The sequence below is a fragment of the Aphanomyces invadans genome, assembly GCF_000520115.1.
Source record: "Aphanomyces invadans strain NJM9701 unplaced genomic scaffold supercont1.18, whole genome shotgun sequence".
In the NCBI taxonomy this organism is placed as follows: Eukaryota; Oomycota; class Saprolegniomycetes; order Saprolegniales; family Verrucalvaceae; genus Aphanomyces; species Aphanomyces invadans.
The window spans coordinates 724,457-739,080 of NW_008580163.1; the positions used below are offsets into that span (position 1 = coordinate 724,457).

At 58.3% G+C, this 14,624-nt stretch overlaps 5 protein-coding genes across 7 annotated transcripts in view; 4 read left to right on the forward strand and 1 right to left on the reverse strand.

Annotated features, from left to right (window-relative positions):
• The first annotated feature begins 1,214 nt into the window (after positions 1-1,214).
• Positions 1,215-2,562, forward strand: H310_08757 (hypothetical protein). 3 transcript variants are annotated; one of them, XM_008874618.1, is made up of 3 exons: positions 1,215-1,587; positions 1,633-2,343; positions 2,394-2,562. In XM_008874618.1, the coding sequence occupies exons 1-2, from the start codon at positions 1,220-1,222 to the stop codon at positions 2,216-2,218; spliced, it is 954 nt and encodes a 317-aa protein (XP_008872840.1). In that variant the 5' UTR covers positions 1,215-1,219; the 3' UTR covers positions 2,219-2,343; positions 2,394-2,562. The 3 variants fall into 3 exon arrangements, with proteins under 3 accessions (XP_008872840.1, XP_008872838.1, XP_008872839.1); XM_008874616.1 differs by having other exon boundaries at positions 1,215-2,343; XM_008874617.1 differs by having other exon boundaries at positions 1,633-2,562.
• H310_08758 (hypothetical protein) lies at positions 2,497-5,433 on the forward strand. The gene is made up of 8 exons (XM_008874619.1): positions 2,497-2,518; positions 2,582-2,988; positions 3,045-3,386; positions 3,469-3,676; positions 3,749-3,921; positions 3,998-4,252; positions 4,321-5,008; positions 5,073-5,433. The coding sequence occupies exons 2-8, from the start codon at positions 2,638-2,640 to the stop codon at positions 5,387-5,389; spliced, it is 2,334 nt and encodes a 777-aa protein (XP_008872841.1). The 5' UTR covers positions 2,497-2,518; positions 2,582-2,637; the 3' UTR covers positions 5,390-5,433.
• H310_08759 (hypothetical protein) lies at positions 5,417-6,953 on the reverse strand. The gene is made up of 3 exons (XM_008874620.1): positions 6,836-6,953; positions 6,193-6,762; positions 5,417-6,139 (listed from the first exon to the last, which is right to left on the reverse strand). The coding sequence occupies exons 1-3, from the start codon at positions 6,905-6,907 to the stop codon at positions 5,468-5,470; spliced, it is 1,314 nt and encodes a 437-aa protein (XP_008872842.1). The 5' UTR covers positions 6,908-6,953; the 3' UTR covers positions 5,417-5,467.
• Positions 6,954-7,489: 536 nt separating this feature from the next.
• Positions 7,490-10,006, forward strand: H310_08760 (hypothetical protein). The gene has a single exon (XM_008874621.1). It carries the CDS (start codon positions 7,734-7,736, stop codon positions 8,604-8,606), a length of 873 nt encoding a protein of 290 aa, XP_008872843.1. The 5' UTR covers positions 7,490-7,733; the 3' UTR covers positions 8,607-10,006.
• Positions 10,007-14,476: 4,470 nt separating this feature from the next.
• H310_08761 (hypothetical protein) overlaps positions 14,477-14,624 on the forward strand; it is a 7,806-nt gene continuing 7,658 nt past the window's right edge. Inside the window, exon 1 of the mRNA XM_008874622.1 lies at positions 14,477-14,605. Coding sequence (XP_008872844.1) covers positions 14,581-14,605 — 25 coding nt within the window. The 5' untranslated portion in view covers positions 14,477-14,580. The remainder of the gene's footprint in view (positions 14,606-14,624) is intronic.

Here is a 14,624-nt window from a genome sequence, read left to right on the forward strand (position 1 = left end):
TGGACGACTCTGGCATTGCCCTGGATTTGAACGTTCGCTTTGAGAGACGTGCACGGCCGGTCGAAAGGAACGTGAGCTTGATCGGGGACACCCACCATCAGCAACGTCGCGGTCGCCGTCGACATGGCACTGCTGTACATTGAGTCCTTGTTGGGAAGGTCTTTAGTGCAAGCCATGCCGACGTCTGTGATGACAAGGCGAGCCAGCACGTCTCCGACTCAGGCAAGCACGTCGCGATCCATTCGTTACGCTTCTCAAAGCTGTGAACGACCCAGACCCGTCTAGATTGGCACAAGACGTAGCCAGCACCAGAATCGCGACGAGGATTCGACGGCAAAGGCGCGGTCGACTGACTCGGGCAAAGCCAGCACCTGATTCACGTTGAGTATGTTGAGCCCTTCAATGTGCCCCTTGGACTCGACACAAACCAAGTTCATGATGTCCTTGACGGCAAACTGGACGGCGATTGTTCAAGGGGCGGCTCATCCTGAATTCAGGTGCATTGGGGCAGTTCGCTGTTCACTTCAAAAGCCCGTTTGATCCATCGACTCGAGCTGGTCCGACTGAGTCTACCATTGCATCAGGAGATGCATGAGATCGGACGAACAGAAGACAGCAGGACCGCTCTCAGTTCCAACGCACTTGAACACCCTTGAACGACACGTTCGAATGCGCCACACACTTGGGGATCTCCCACAACACGCAAGCGAAACCTCTGCACTTGCTCTCTACACCGTACGTCCCACACGGCGAGCGACGACATGGCGCGCGTCGTTTACAGCCTCCTTTGGCTAATGGCATGGTGCAGACGTATTGAAAAAACACTATCAACGCGTTGGTGATTGCCGCCGAGTCATCGTGGCCTCGCGCGTCGGTTCGGCTGGAGGTTAAGAGTTGAAATAGTCCCGTCCCCCTGGGATAGAGGCTCTGCTAGTCGACCCGACGGCGAAGCACAGCAAGGCGATAGCACCCACCCGGGTCCTAAACGAGCAATTCGTTCGTGGTTTTGTGAAGGCGCATGTGCAGTCGATCATGACGCGGAGAATGACGTGTTTGCAGCGCCCACCGCGCGTGCGCCGCTCCACTGGCGTGTCTCCACACGGCGTTGATGTACTATTAGTATTACTAAGGATTAGACCACGGGAACTTTGTACTAGTCACGAACGATTAACTAACGAATGTGCAAGAAAGTTTCCGTCGTCATTCGAATACTGTAGATATGGGAGCTGATATGGAGCAGTCGGTGCCCGACGCGCTCGACGTGCAGGAGTTCACGTCCGTCCATACGGCTACCCTGCCCAATGGTCTGCGCGTCGAGTATGCGTTGCATGGGCACGACGAAGCGCCGCAGAAAGTTGTGCTTGTGATGGGTCTCGCCGCCGAGAAGGAAGCCTGGACTTCTTTCGTTACGGCGTTTTTCTGCGTGCCGAACACCCTCAACACGTTCCAACTTGCGACCGTCGACAATCGCGGCGTTGGAGGGACAGATGCACCCAAGGGGCGGTACTCGACCTCGTCCATGGCCCAGGACGTGCTGCTACTCATGGACCATTTGCAGTGGAATACGTTTCACATTGCCGGCGTCAGGTTCGTGCTTCTGTCCAGGCCACTCTCATGGATGCCTGCATGCAGCATGGGCGGCATGATCTCCCAGGAAGTTGCGTACGCAGCTCCAACACGCGTGCGGTCGCTTACGCTGATGGTGTCGACGCCTGGGTTTACAGAGGCGCCGTGGCCACGATGGACGCAAATCTCCGCATACCTCTCCTTGATCGGCAACTTTTTCAACCCGACGCTACACGCACGAACGCAAACGATGCTAAAGGTGCTGTACCCAGACGAGTACCTGGAGAACGTGGCGGTCGGGTCTGCTTTGTACACGGTTCATTCCACGCGGATCAAGACATCGCGCGTTCGAACCCGCGGTCTAATTGGACAGTACTCCGCTGTGCTCAGTCATCGTATGCCCCGCTCCCGCCTCGCCAAGATCAAGGACGCCGAAATCCCCGTGCTGATCATTGGTGGCGGAAAGGACCGTTTGTTGCCGTCGTCACACTCAGAAGCGCTGAGATGTCATCTTGATTCGCCTCACACCACGATTGTTGTAATTCAGGGAGGCGGCCATGGCATCTTTACGCAGTTTCGAACAGACGTCACCAATGCCTTCGTCCAGCACATGACTCGCAGCGATCGGTCCATGCTATTCTCCAAGTACTAAGGTCGCTCGTGCTGCATGTTGCGGTCTTGAACAGCGACGAGCAGCTTGTCAAGCCCATCCTTGCGCTACCTCCATGTTGTCCAAGGGCAGTGACAGCGCTCGCGACGATCTTCCTCCGTGTTGAGGTATGGTACCATGGACACGGCATGCTCATGCTGTTTACCTGCGATCGCAGCGCCGTGGGGGTGCTCTAGACGAGGGCGGCGTTTGTTGGCTGCCTCGTCGTCAGCATACTCGAACGCCGCTTCCTCTCCACACGTCGCGCGGCGGCGCACTTGCCTGGGAATGGATGTTGAAGTGGTGCGGCGACAATAAAATCCACATAATTCCAACTCTACTTGATATTTGTATATCCTTTTAAAGGCAACGAAATTCGACCCGATTTTGGGGCGAGTCGGTTGACGCGGACGTCGACAGTCATGACAGCGACATTGCCAGTCCCTACGTCGGCGATCGTGGGTGGCGTCAAGAACGTCCTGCATGGAAACGCCAGCACCATTCTCACGACAGCGACGCAGATCTATGGTCCGTTTCTGCTTGGCGGGTTCCTTCTTTTCGAGGTCCTGCGACGATGCTTCCCGAACCTGTACACTTGTCAACCGACCAGTGTCCCCGTTGTCAGCTTGCAGTGGCTGCCGCACGTATGGGCCGTCACGGATGACAAAATTATGGACCAGTGCGGCCTCGACACGCTCATCTTTCTCCGTTTCCTACGTGTTGGGAAGCACCTTGCGTCGTTTGCGATCGTCGTCTCCATCGGCCTCTTCCCGGTATCCAAACCCCATGCATCTCTTGCCATCGGGTTGATGCATGAAGGGATTTGTAGGCATACTCGAGCACGAGGCTTCTGGAACAAGAAGACTTTGTCGATCGCTTGACTATCAGCGGCCTGCAGCGGAACGATCCGCGACTGTGGGCCACCGTGTTCGCCGCCGTCGCGATGACGTTCTTCACGATGTACTGCATTGCTCGCGAATGCCAGGTCTACAAAGAGCGGCGTCACCAGTTCCTCGCGCGAGCCAGTACCCAGCAATACAGCGTGCTCATCGACAACATCCCGACGCATCTGCGGTCGCACACAGCGCTGAAGCGCTACTTCAATGCGATTTTTCCCAACCAAGTCCAGTTTTGCTACATCGCGGTCGAGTGCCGCGAGTTGGAGCGTCTGGTACGAGGTGTATCGACGCCTCCATCGCGGCTTTGCATTCCAACAAACTTTCCCCTTTGCTTACACGCAAGTCGTTGCGTAGGTGGCCCAGCGCGAATCGGTGCGAAATGCGTTGGAGCATGCGCTTGTTGTCCTGCGCCGCACGTCCCGCCGACCCACGCACTGGCAGTGGCGACGATGGTGTTCCGTCAAGACGGTGGACTCCATCGCCACGTACGAAGGTGAGCTGCGCCAACTCAACGACGACGTGTTGATTGCTATTCGCGACATTGAAGCCCAGCAAAAGCACGGTAAGGACCACTCCAGTCTTGAGGCATCGCGGGCATCGGCCATGGATCGACTTATGACGTGTCGATGTCCAGGCAGCTTTACGTTGAACACAACCCCGGCATCCCGTCAACTCGAGGACGGACTCCATGGCCTCCAGCCAGCCGCCGCCGTGGACAGACTTGACGAAGCAACTCCGCTTCTCCGGCCGTCGTCGGACGTGCTTCTCCCGCTGGCGAACCTCCTCCCCGACCTCTCCTCGACCAAGGTATAGTACTTTCCTCCATGGTCGACCGATGGGACGTGTGGCCGCTGATCGATGCCGCCATGATGTTGTCGAATAGGTTCTGCGCCGATCTGCGTTTGTCACGTTCTCGACGCTGCAAGCCACCAACACAGTCCAGCAGATCGTGCAAACGGCAACCCCTCACGAGATGCAAATTCAAGAGGCCCCACCGAGCGAAGACATTGTGTGGGCCAACGTTGGCACGTACACGTACGAGCAGCGCGACTTTTTCTCGCTCGTGGCGATCGGTGCGACGGCCGTGTTGATATTGTTTTGGACCGTGCCAACGACGCTGGTCGTGGCGTTGTCGTCGGTACGGCGACCGACCTCGCTGCGGCGGCCCTTTTCCATTGGGTTTTTGCAACGTGTCATGGCGTGTAGGTGGATTCGCTGCGCCGCGTGGTCCCCAACTTGGACCAAGTACTCGACGCCGTACCGTGGCTAGAAGCGATGCTGCAACAATTGAGTCCCTTGGGTTTGGTAGTCATGAACAGCCTCGCGCCGCTCCTGCTCCGACTCATCTCGCATGGCGAAGGTCATGCGTCGCAAAACGCGATCGAGGCCTCGGTGTTTGCCAAAGTGGTGGCATTTCAGCTCGTCCAGACGTTCTTTGTCGCGTCGGTGGCTGGATCGCTGTCCGCCATCGCCGACAAGATCCAACAGATCATCGAAGAGCCGCTTCAGGTGATTCCGATGCTCGGCCGGTCGATTCCGGGGCAAAGCACGCTCTTTGTGTCGTTTATCCTGGTTCAAACGGGGCTGAGCCTCATGTTGCAGCTGCTTCGGGTCGTCCCGCTGCTGTGTGGGTTCCTCTACTGGGCGCTGTCGCCCAACCTAACGGCGCGCGAAAAGACTGCGCCGTGGTGGGGCCTCACCCCCGCGACCACGAGCACCCGCTTTGACTTTACCACGACGCTGGCGCAGCACTTGTTGATCTTTGTCCTTGTCCTCACGTTCGCCCCGCTCGCACCGGTCGTGTCGATTGCCGGTGGCATCTTCTTCGTTGTGTCCGATACAGTCTACCGCCGCCAGTTGCTGTGCGTATTCGTCCCGACGACCCACTCGACAGGTTTTCTCGCCTGCCATGCTTCCAAATGCCGACCCTAATCCTGTCGATGCATGTGTGCTCGTAGGACTCCACTGGCCCCAGCTCTACTCGTTCTTGATCACGGGGCTCTTTATCAGCCAGACGACGCTGGTCGGCGTACTGACGCTTAAGCAAGCGCCGACGCCGGCGGCCATGGCGCTCGTTTTGCTCTTCCTGACGGCTCTATTCCACTCGTGGATTCGCAAGTCGTACCCGAGTGTGTCCGAGTACCTTCCGGCCGAGGTGTGCGTGGCACTGGACAACCAGCGCCGCCGCAGCTCGTCGCTGCCGCATTTGGACCGATCCATCTACAAGCAGCCCGCGATGACGCAAAAGGCGCCGCTGTCGCCCCAACGGTCGTGAAGGCATTGCATGCTAAACTGAAGTACACATGTGACTACATGGCATTCATTGTTGGTTAGACCACCCCGCCTACCGCCGTCAGCCACTCCAGAGTCGAATGAGCGCGTCGTCGTCTGTCGTGTATCGATGTAGCCGCAGCCGCAATGGCCGCGCTCGGCCCATGCTCTGCAACAAGTCGAACACGCTCTGTGGCTTGGTTGTCGTCATCCCATCGCCCGTCACCCCATTCACCGCGACAATGGTGCACCCGACAACGATGCCGTGCTTGGCAGCAGCGCCATCCGCTTCAACCGAGATCACGCGGCATTGGTTGTGCACCGACATGGCGACTGCCATGCCAAGGGACGTTGTCGCGGGCGAGTTCTCGCAGGCCCCGACCGTCGTGGCTGGCCAACTTGCACAGCAAGTGGTGGTGTTGGAAGGAGCTGTCGGGTCGTTGAAGATGACGTCCAGCACGGCGACGGGACGCCGTATTCGAAATGAAAACGCCAGCGGGCGTGTTGTCGCGTGCTGGCTGAGGTACTGCATGAGCGTGTCAAACGTGGACGTCTTGAGGCCGTTGATTCCAAGGACTTGGCTGCCTACAATGACGCCAGCGACGTCCGCGTCCCCGCCCAGTGTGACCTTTGACACAAGGGTGTTTCCGTCGAGAGTGGACTTTGTGAGGCTCAGGCCGAGTGGAGCTGGCGTCGACGAGTCGGTGGGGTGCCGCCCGAGGATCGTGTCGAACTCGAGCTCTTCGTACGTGTCCTACAAAGTAGACTGGTTCAGGTCCAAGCATGGATGCATGGATTGATGAGAACATGGAGGTCGGTGGACGACGCGCAGCGCGTCGAGTGCAAGTCAAGCGCGGAGAGCGAGACAAAGTCGTGGCAGAGTGTGCATTTGACTTCGAGGGACGCTTGTTTTCGCAGCTGAACCATGTTGGGAGACGAACAGGACTTTGGTGGAGGGGGCGGTGGAGTGAGCTGGATCGCGGACGAGTGGCGTCGCACGGGACTGATCGGTGGAGGAGGCGGGGGATCCAACGGAAGGTTCAGCACGGTGAGGATGTCGACAAGGGTGAAGGGCGTCTCTGACTGCACGGCGATCTGCATCTTGGACCGGTAGACGTCGGCAGCAGCAGACCTATATTTGTCGGCAGTCGACACGCGAGAAAGACCGGCCGCCTGGCACACTGCATTCCACTTGCCGTTGCCGCCAAGTTCCAGGGGCAGGAGATCCCTGGACACCCACGCATCCATCGAAAGCGACTTGACGTAACTCGTTTGAACTCCCAGCGCGCGGTGTTTACCAGCACAGTCCAGGCAAAGGAGGATCCCGAACGTGACAGACGCCCATTGCGGAAACACTCGGTTGCAATCAGCACATCTCTACGAAGGACAAGGCGGCCATAAAGACGACATTCACGACACGTATACGTGCTTCATAGAATACCATACGTACATCGTTGCCAGGACATCGCCGCATGCTGCTCTCCTTTGACGGCGAGATCGCCTGCGGCGCCGCCGACTCCATCCTTGCGCTTGTTGGAGGGTTGAAGGGTCCGGATAATCTCGAATTCCGGATAATGCAACCAATTCAGGCTCGAAACGGCCGCCACCTCGGTCGGTGCATGGCCATGTAGCCCGCGCGACAATTCTTGGCTCGCCACAGTCCCTTGGTCACGTTTCTCGAGGCGGGTGTCGGCTCGTATCGCCGACATGCGTAGCGTTTGCATGAGCTAGGACGCTCCCACGCGGATGGCCACCGGAGTGACACTTGGCAAAGGCAATCAGGATCGACACCCGCTCTGCGCACAACAAGACATCGTCCGTGTAGACTACTGAAACGGTGCGGTGGGACGACCGTAAAAAAGGCTTTTGCCATGTTGGAGTGTTGCGCGATCTATCCTCTGCAGCACCGTGTAAAACCACACCATGCGTCCGTATGAACCATGTCGTTGCTACGAGCTACGTCCAACAAACGTCGATCAAAGCGTACGTTACCTTCACAGCAACTGCAAGGACTCACGTCGTCGTCGAGTCCGCACGTGGCGGGCTCGTCACAATGTGTACTGTTGCTATGCGGCATCGGCTTCCTGAAAAAACCACTCCAGGGCATGCCAACTCTGGCGGAAACGCTACAGAATCGATTATTGGAGAGCCTTCAAGAATCTTCGGGGTTTAGTTCTGATGGGCGCGCAGAGGGTCATCTGTCGTGACCACAACCGCATGGGTCATCCCGTCGACTTCGTTCAACTCATCGCACGTCGACAGCAAAATCGCATGACATTTCAATAAGCAACCGAATCGAATTCCTGGGCAAGCCACATGCGCGTATTGACAAAACCGAAAGCGGTCGAATGCCTTTGGTCGTGTTCGGCGACCCAACAGCACGCGCTTTTACGCCGTCCTTCGTGGTTTGCCGGAACTTCAGGTCGTTTGCGATGGAATCGATTGCGTCATGCAAACATGGACACCATCCACCGCCACGGATCGACGATGGGCTCCCGGCCGTATTCGATCCGATTTGTTGTGGAAGCACGTCGCGACGAGGGGTGCACGGTCTGTACCAACCAGCACTGCTTGGTCTAGTTGATCAAAGGCACGGCCGAAGCAATCGATCGCTGCAGGTGCGAGTTCATCGCGAGAGGCGGCAGATCGACGGCGCTGTCAATCGCGATCACGTGGACTCGCCACATTTTGACGTCCAGCACATACATCGACCGGTTGTACGAGACCGCGATAAGTCCACACAAGAATGCGGACGCCTTGTCCAAGTACAAGGTGCTCTTGACAATCCACGGTTGTTTGTTGTAGAGGTACAATGCCCCGGCGGGCAAGAGATGGGACGTGGTGTGGTGGGGCAGTCGGAACTGTGGTCGGCGCCACCGTTGCCACACGTAGCACAGCACGATGACAACGGATGTGAGCAGGACGAGTTGAACCACGCGAGCCAAGCTCCCAATTTGCACAACACCGGCACAACACTCGACTTGAAAGTTCACCTGCGGGGCCGTGCACGTGCGGTGGAGGACAAATGTAGGCTCGACTGGATACGTCATGCTGAGGAGCGTAGCGAGGGCCGCGACGGCGACAGTGCTATTCCACGAGTATTTGTTGGTGAGGTCTCTCGTCGCTGCCATCCCGACGTCCGTGATAACGATGACGAGCCAGCATGCCTCGGATCCGCTGAACAACGTGGCGACCCACTCGTCGCTGGCGCGTTTGGCTAGCGTGGTAAAATTTCCCGACTGTTCGAGCCGTGGTGACGACGTAGCGAGCAACAGAATGGCCACGAGGCTGCGAAGGCACAAGAGGGGGCGGCCGACCCAGACGATTCCAGCCACTCGATTCACCTTCATCATGTTGAGACCTTCAACGCGCCCCTTCGACGCAGCGATGTACACGATCGTGATCAACGTGACGACAAAGATGACGGCCGTCGTGTACTGGAGGCACAGCATGCAGTAGAATGCCACGTTGGTCGGAATCTCCAAAGGATTTGGCTGAGTCGACGTGTACGTTTGGTAGGTTGACATGATATTCATCGTGCCAACATCGCCCTGGAACGACACCACCTCGCGAAACCCCATCGCCCATTCGAACACGATTTGCCACGCGACCAGTTCAAAGTGGGGGTCCGCCGGGTCAAAGAGGGGCGCGCGCAGCAGCTCGAGCGGAGACGACTCGTCCAATTGTGCGTACTGGACCACCTCCAGTTGCATGTCGAGCAGACCCTGCTTTACTTCCTGGGACGATTGGAAGAGAGCTGCTTGAGATGTCCGCGACATGTACTCTCTCGTCCACGCAAGCACAGCCAAGAAGCTCTTCTTACAGGTGGTGGACGGCGTCGTGATGTTGGAGCAAGCGTCGCTGATGAAGGCGCATCCGTCGCCGCCGCTCGGGCATTTCAAGTGGCCCCCCCACGCGATGGACGAAAAGGCTAGGCCTCGCCTGGTCAGGGGAAACACCTCCATGACGTACGCGCCACACGACATGTACATGGTCAGGAGCGCGATCATTCCAGACGGCAGGGGCCCACCGCCCACGATGGCAGGACACAGAATGTTGCCGCCTTTCGATTCAGAATATCGCTGCCAGGCGGTAGGGATGGGCTTCATCACGTCGCTGGTGAAGGAGACGTCCACTTGGGCGTCATCGTGCGTCAGCAGCGCCGCGTGGTCCACTTCGAGAAATGCTCGAACCAGACGTAGAACAGGCTCGGGACAGCCAACGTGAAACATGTCGGTGCTGCCAAACGGCCCGACGACCGAACGAACCAACGAGAGGCCAGGGTCGAGCGGCAGCGAGATGGTGTCGTTTCGAGCCAACACAGACTCGATCGAGTCATTGCGAAAGGCAAAGGTCGCGCTGCTTCGAATCAAGCTCGCCCCTGGACCCTCCATCGTTGTGTTTGTGATGGCCCACAAGTCGCCGCCCCATCCCCAATACATCTTTCGGGACGTTTCCAAGTCGAAGCGGAACGTGCCGTTGGAAGTTTTCATGGTCAGAGGGTACGACATGCCGAGGGCACTTTGCACGACCAACGTTTCGACCAGCCCGATCGACTTGTAGTTCTGCCACTGCACAGTAAACGTAGTGATGTTGTGTGCAGCCCAGAAGAGCAGCTCGTCCGCCGGGCGCAAGGGGGCGTTGAAAACATCGCGGATCCACTGGTGACCGTCCCATGTTTGCCTGAGGTCGCGAAAGAGGCCGACGTCGAGTGCATCCCCCCAGCACGCCGTGAATCGCGCCATGTCGGTGTTTCGGAACAGGGCTTCCATATACACAGCTCCATTCGACGGCATGTGTCGGTCGCATCGGCGCTGGCGCAGCACCGAGTTGGCGACTTGCCATCGGCGGCGGAAATCGACCCAGCAAAATTGCGTCGCCACCCACGGCAAGTCGCACGGTGCCGTGGTCTGGAGCCCTGCGATGAGAGCTGCCAAACTCAGTCTGTCAAACTGCACCGTGTTGGACGCGAATTGGCTCGTCGACACTGTCGTGGCAGTGCCGTTGTACAGCGCTTGCAAGTGCACGTGTTGGCCGTCCAACAGGGTCGCTTCCGATCGAAACACCACCTCCAAGTTGTACCAGTCGACCAGAAATGCCTGCATCCCGGAGCTGTTGAACCCTTGCCACAAAAAGTTGTTGGTAAATTGGGCCTTGGTCACCACGATAAACGAGGCGGACGACGCCACGGACGCCACCAAAAACGTGAGCCCGGCCACGGCCCGAGCTTGGTGGCGATACCGCCTGGCCCCGACTGCTGCCCACTGGGGTATGCGTTGCCGCGGCGGCATGCGCTCCTCCGTGTCAATGCAAGGTAATGGCGGCGGATCACCACTACCCTCTCTACGTGATGCCAATGGCACATGCACCCATAGCAGCGCGCTAAATACGTGCGGTCGGTGCCTGACATGAAACGAAACAAGCCCGCTTAATAAGCTGGTAAACGAGTCCAGCATTGCGACGGGCGTGTCGTCCATGGCAAACGAGGTCAGCGCGACGGCTGGGACGATGACGGATGCCCTCGCATGTGCGTGGGGGGCGGGCAGGAAGGCAGATATGCACCAAGACACCACCACGGCCGCTCCTTGGATAGCACATAGTGCCACAAATCGATCGAAGCTCCCGATTTCCACGTCCCCCGACACACACGACATTTGCACTTCCATGTTGTGGCTCACGCACCGTCGACGGGTTGAGACGGACGGCATGACAGGATGAAGCAGGTCCAGAACGACATAGAATGTCCACACGAGGCCGGCGTTGATGACGCCGCAACGCAACGTGTGCATGCCGGTGGCTAACGACAGGATGTCGTTGATCGAGTAGGTGAGCCAGACGGCTTCGCCAGCAATCACACATGTCTCCCACGCCAACCGCGGCGTCACCGCGAGGCTGGTGAAGCCGTGGTGCGCCACGAGCTGCACTTTGGACGTGCTGAGAAGCGCCATCGCGGTCAGGCCTCGCAGAATCAACAACGGTCGGCCAATCCAAACGACGCCAGCCACACGATGCATAACCATCCAGTGGCGCCAGGGCAACTTGCTCGGCACGGCGCTTGCCACGGCCAACATGACGACGGCAAACATCACGACGTTCATGTACCACAACAACACCCACAACGCGAATGCAAATCGCATGGGGGTGGCCAACGGATCGGCCACAAACGACTGCGCGGCATACTGCTTGGAGATGAGGACCATCGTGGCTTCGTCGCCTTCTATCGCCAACACTTCGCGGACACCTTGGGCCCAGTCCAAGAGATGCAGCCAGCCAAAGAACGACCACGAAAGATCGTGTTTGTCCAGGAGGCTTTGGCGGAGGACCAACGGAGTGCCGTTGTAAGAGGCGTACTGCATCAACTCAACGTGGAGATCTTCCACAGCCTGCACAGCCTGCGAGATGGACGTGGCGCTCGCTTCAAGCGTTGAAAACGCCATCGAGTTGGCGAGAAAGCTACGGCCAAGCGAAATCGCTGAGTTGCACGCAGGCTGTGCATGCGACCCCGTGGACAAGCACATGTCTGCGTGGCTGGCATTGTTGCCATGCGATTGCTCCACGAGCCATAGCGCCAGAATCGTGTTGAAGGACGTCGCGTCGACTGTCATCGGCGGGTACGGATCTATGCACCCGTCGTCGAACCCGATGCTCTGCTGGACGTACAACCGCGTCGCCCCCGTGTAACAGAGTGGATTTCCCCCGGCAAACAGCATGCCTTGTTTGCGCCACGGAGTCGGAACCATGTCCAGGTGAGTCGGCGCTGGCATCGATGGAACGGACGAGTCCTGAAGGCGCAGGAGCAGCGCCTTGGACATGTCTGAATGCAAATCAAGAAATGCCCGGGGCGGCTGAACGTACAGGATGTCGATCGACCCAATCGGACCGACGGTGTCATGCAAGAGAACGCTCCATGCGGTGTCTGGGTATCCGCCCGTCCACAGCTCGGGGCTGACGGCGTCGGGTCGGCTGTGCAGGGAATTACTCGCGCCTCGAACAAGGCTCACATTGGCCTCAACAGCAAAGTAGCAGCCATTCCACAAACCCGCGGACGCCAGGTAGCTTGTCCAGAGCCCTTCTTGACTCACGACATGGTGCAGTGGAATCGAGAATGTACTGACCGCGTTCCGAAGGATCACCGAGTCGTCGAACCCGATTTCGTAGTGGTTGTGCCACGCAATCGTGTACCGCGAGACGTTGTGCCGCGTCCACCACTCGATCTCAGCGTCCACGGCGGTCGTGGCGAGGGCGGTCGTGGTTTGTTCGAGCCACGCAGCCCCCCCTAGAAGCTCTCGCAGCGCGCCTCCGTATGCTGCTTCGAACCCAGACCCCCACATGATGTACCACTTGGTCCAGTCCGTGTTGCGCAGCATGGCTTCCAAGTACGCTGCGCCGTTGTCAGCGTACCGCGCATGGCATCGCCGCTGGCGTTTTGTCGTGTATGCGACTTCCCACCGTCGGTCGAAGTCGAGCCAGCAGGGGCACGTGAGCGACCTCGCGCTCTTGCGAATCGATTGGGCTCGAAGCGCTGGAATCGCAAACGCGATGTCGTGGAGCTCCTCGGCGGCAATTCGACGGTTCCGCGATGCTTGAATCGTTGTGGATGTGTGGGGGGCCGAGTAGTCCTTGGCTATGGCGACATCAATCGAAAAGAGATCAAGTGGGGGGCGTCCGTCTGGGCCCGGCGCCGCTGTCCACAGCTGGGCGTTGAATACGTCGGCAACGAACGTTTGAGCTCCTGTCTCGTTGAAGTGTGTCCAGAAGTAGTCGTTTTGCACGTACGAGTCCAAGATCGTCATATACGCCAACGTGATGCCCACCGAGGCCATCACGGCCATCGCACTGCCGACAAGGGAGACGGCATGACTGCGAAACAAGCTCGAGGCATCCGCCGCCGCTGGGTCGACCGTCGTTTCTGCAGCGGCAACTTGCATCGTCTGGTTTGAACCAAACGTCGTGTCGCCGTTTCGATCCAAGCGTTACACTTGAAACGGTCTTGCCCTGAGTCGAGACAGGTTGAGATCTGGATGTGGGCGATCTCGAGACGGCCGTGCTGCGTTGAAGCAATGTTATGGCTGCATGCGCCGGTCGTCGGTGTGCACAGGATGAAAGCCCCGCGACGATCCTACTCGTTTCCATCCGCCAGTCAAACCAGCGCGGCCGCACTCGTTCCGATGAATTCCACGTTTTCCTTGTTTCGTGATTGTGCCATGGACTTTGTGCACTGCGGCACGTTTGCCCTCCAAGCAGCTTGAGCATCGTTCGACGTGGTTGCGAAGCGGTTTGTTCGAGCCATGCTGTGTCCACCACTTTTTGCGGATGGATTCAGCAGCATGCGTGTGCCACATGCACACATGCATACATCCTTGACCCTTGATTTGCAGGAAAGATCTCGAGTTTGCTGTCTGCCCACAGGATCTGGCATCGCATCCGCCGTGTCAATAGAGTGGCCGCTTGTCACTCCGTCTACACAGCAGCAGTAGCCCGCGATCAGTGGCAAGCCAGGCATACGACTGCAGAACACCTGTTTGCTCGATAGCCCACAGCGTCGGGAGCTTTGACGTCTTCGGACGCGACCCTTCATGGTTACCCTCGTGTACGGTGCTGTGTGAATCCTGCTCGGCGTGACATCGAGCGCCCGGTGGTTTACGTGCTAGTGCTGGCTCGACTTTCACGGGCGAAAAAAACTCTGCGATACCACGAGAGTGGCGCAGTGTGAATCCATGCTGCGCAATCACAATTGGCGCGACGGGTCCATTTTGTGGAGGTAACGTCGCGTTCGGCAGCGCCGTTCGAGAGTCTCGTGACGGGGTGATGTGGCTAAGGCACGACAACCTTTGAAGTGAATCGAACTGCTGGATTCGACCCAACATGTTGCGCAAAGCGCAGACATGGCAAACAATCGTGTCGTACGGTTCGACGACGCAGTTCTCGAGGACAATGCCCTCGAGTTGTTTGTGCTCCCGCTTAACCAGGTCCGGTTTCGCGCGCGATGCGCCATGTCAAGTGATGTCGCACACCCCACTGCCCATTCCATCCACGACTGCACAGACGCGACGCATCGTCCCGCCGGTCCGTCTTGGCACAACCACAACTCTGGACGGTCGCCCCCGAATCCCGGAGACTTAGTTTCGTTACGTTCGTGCAATTGCGTTGGAAACGACGGACAGTTTCGCCAACAACACGTAGCATCTTGGAGCCATGACGGTGTGCGGTGACGTGGGAGGCGGCAAGGATCGACCGTC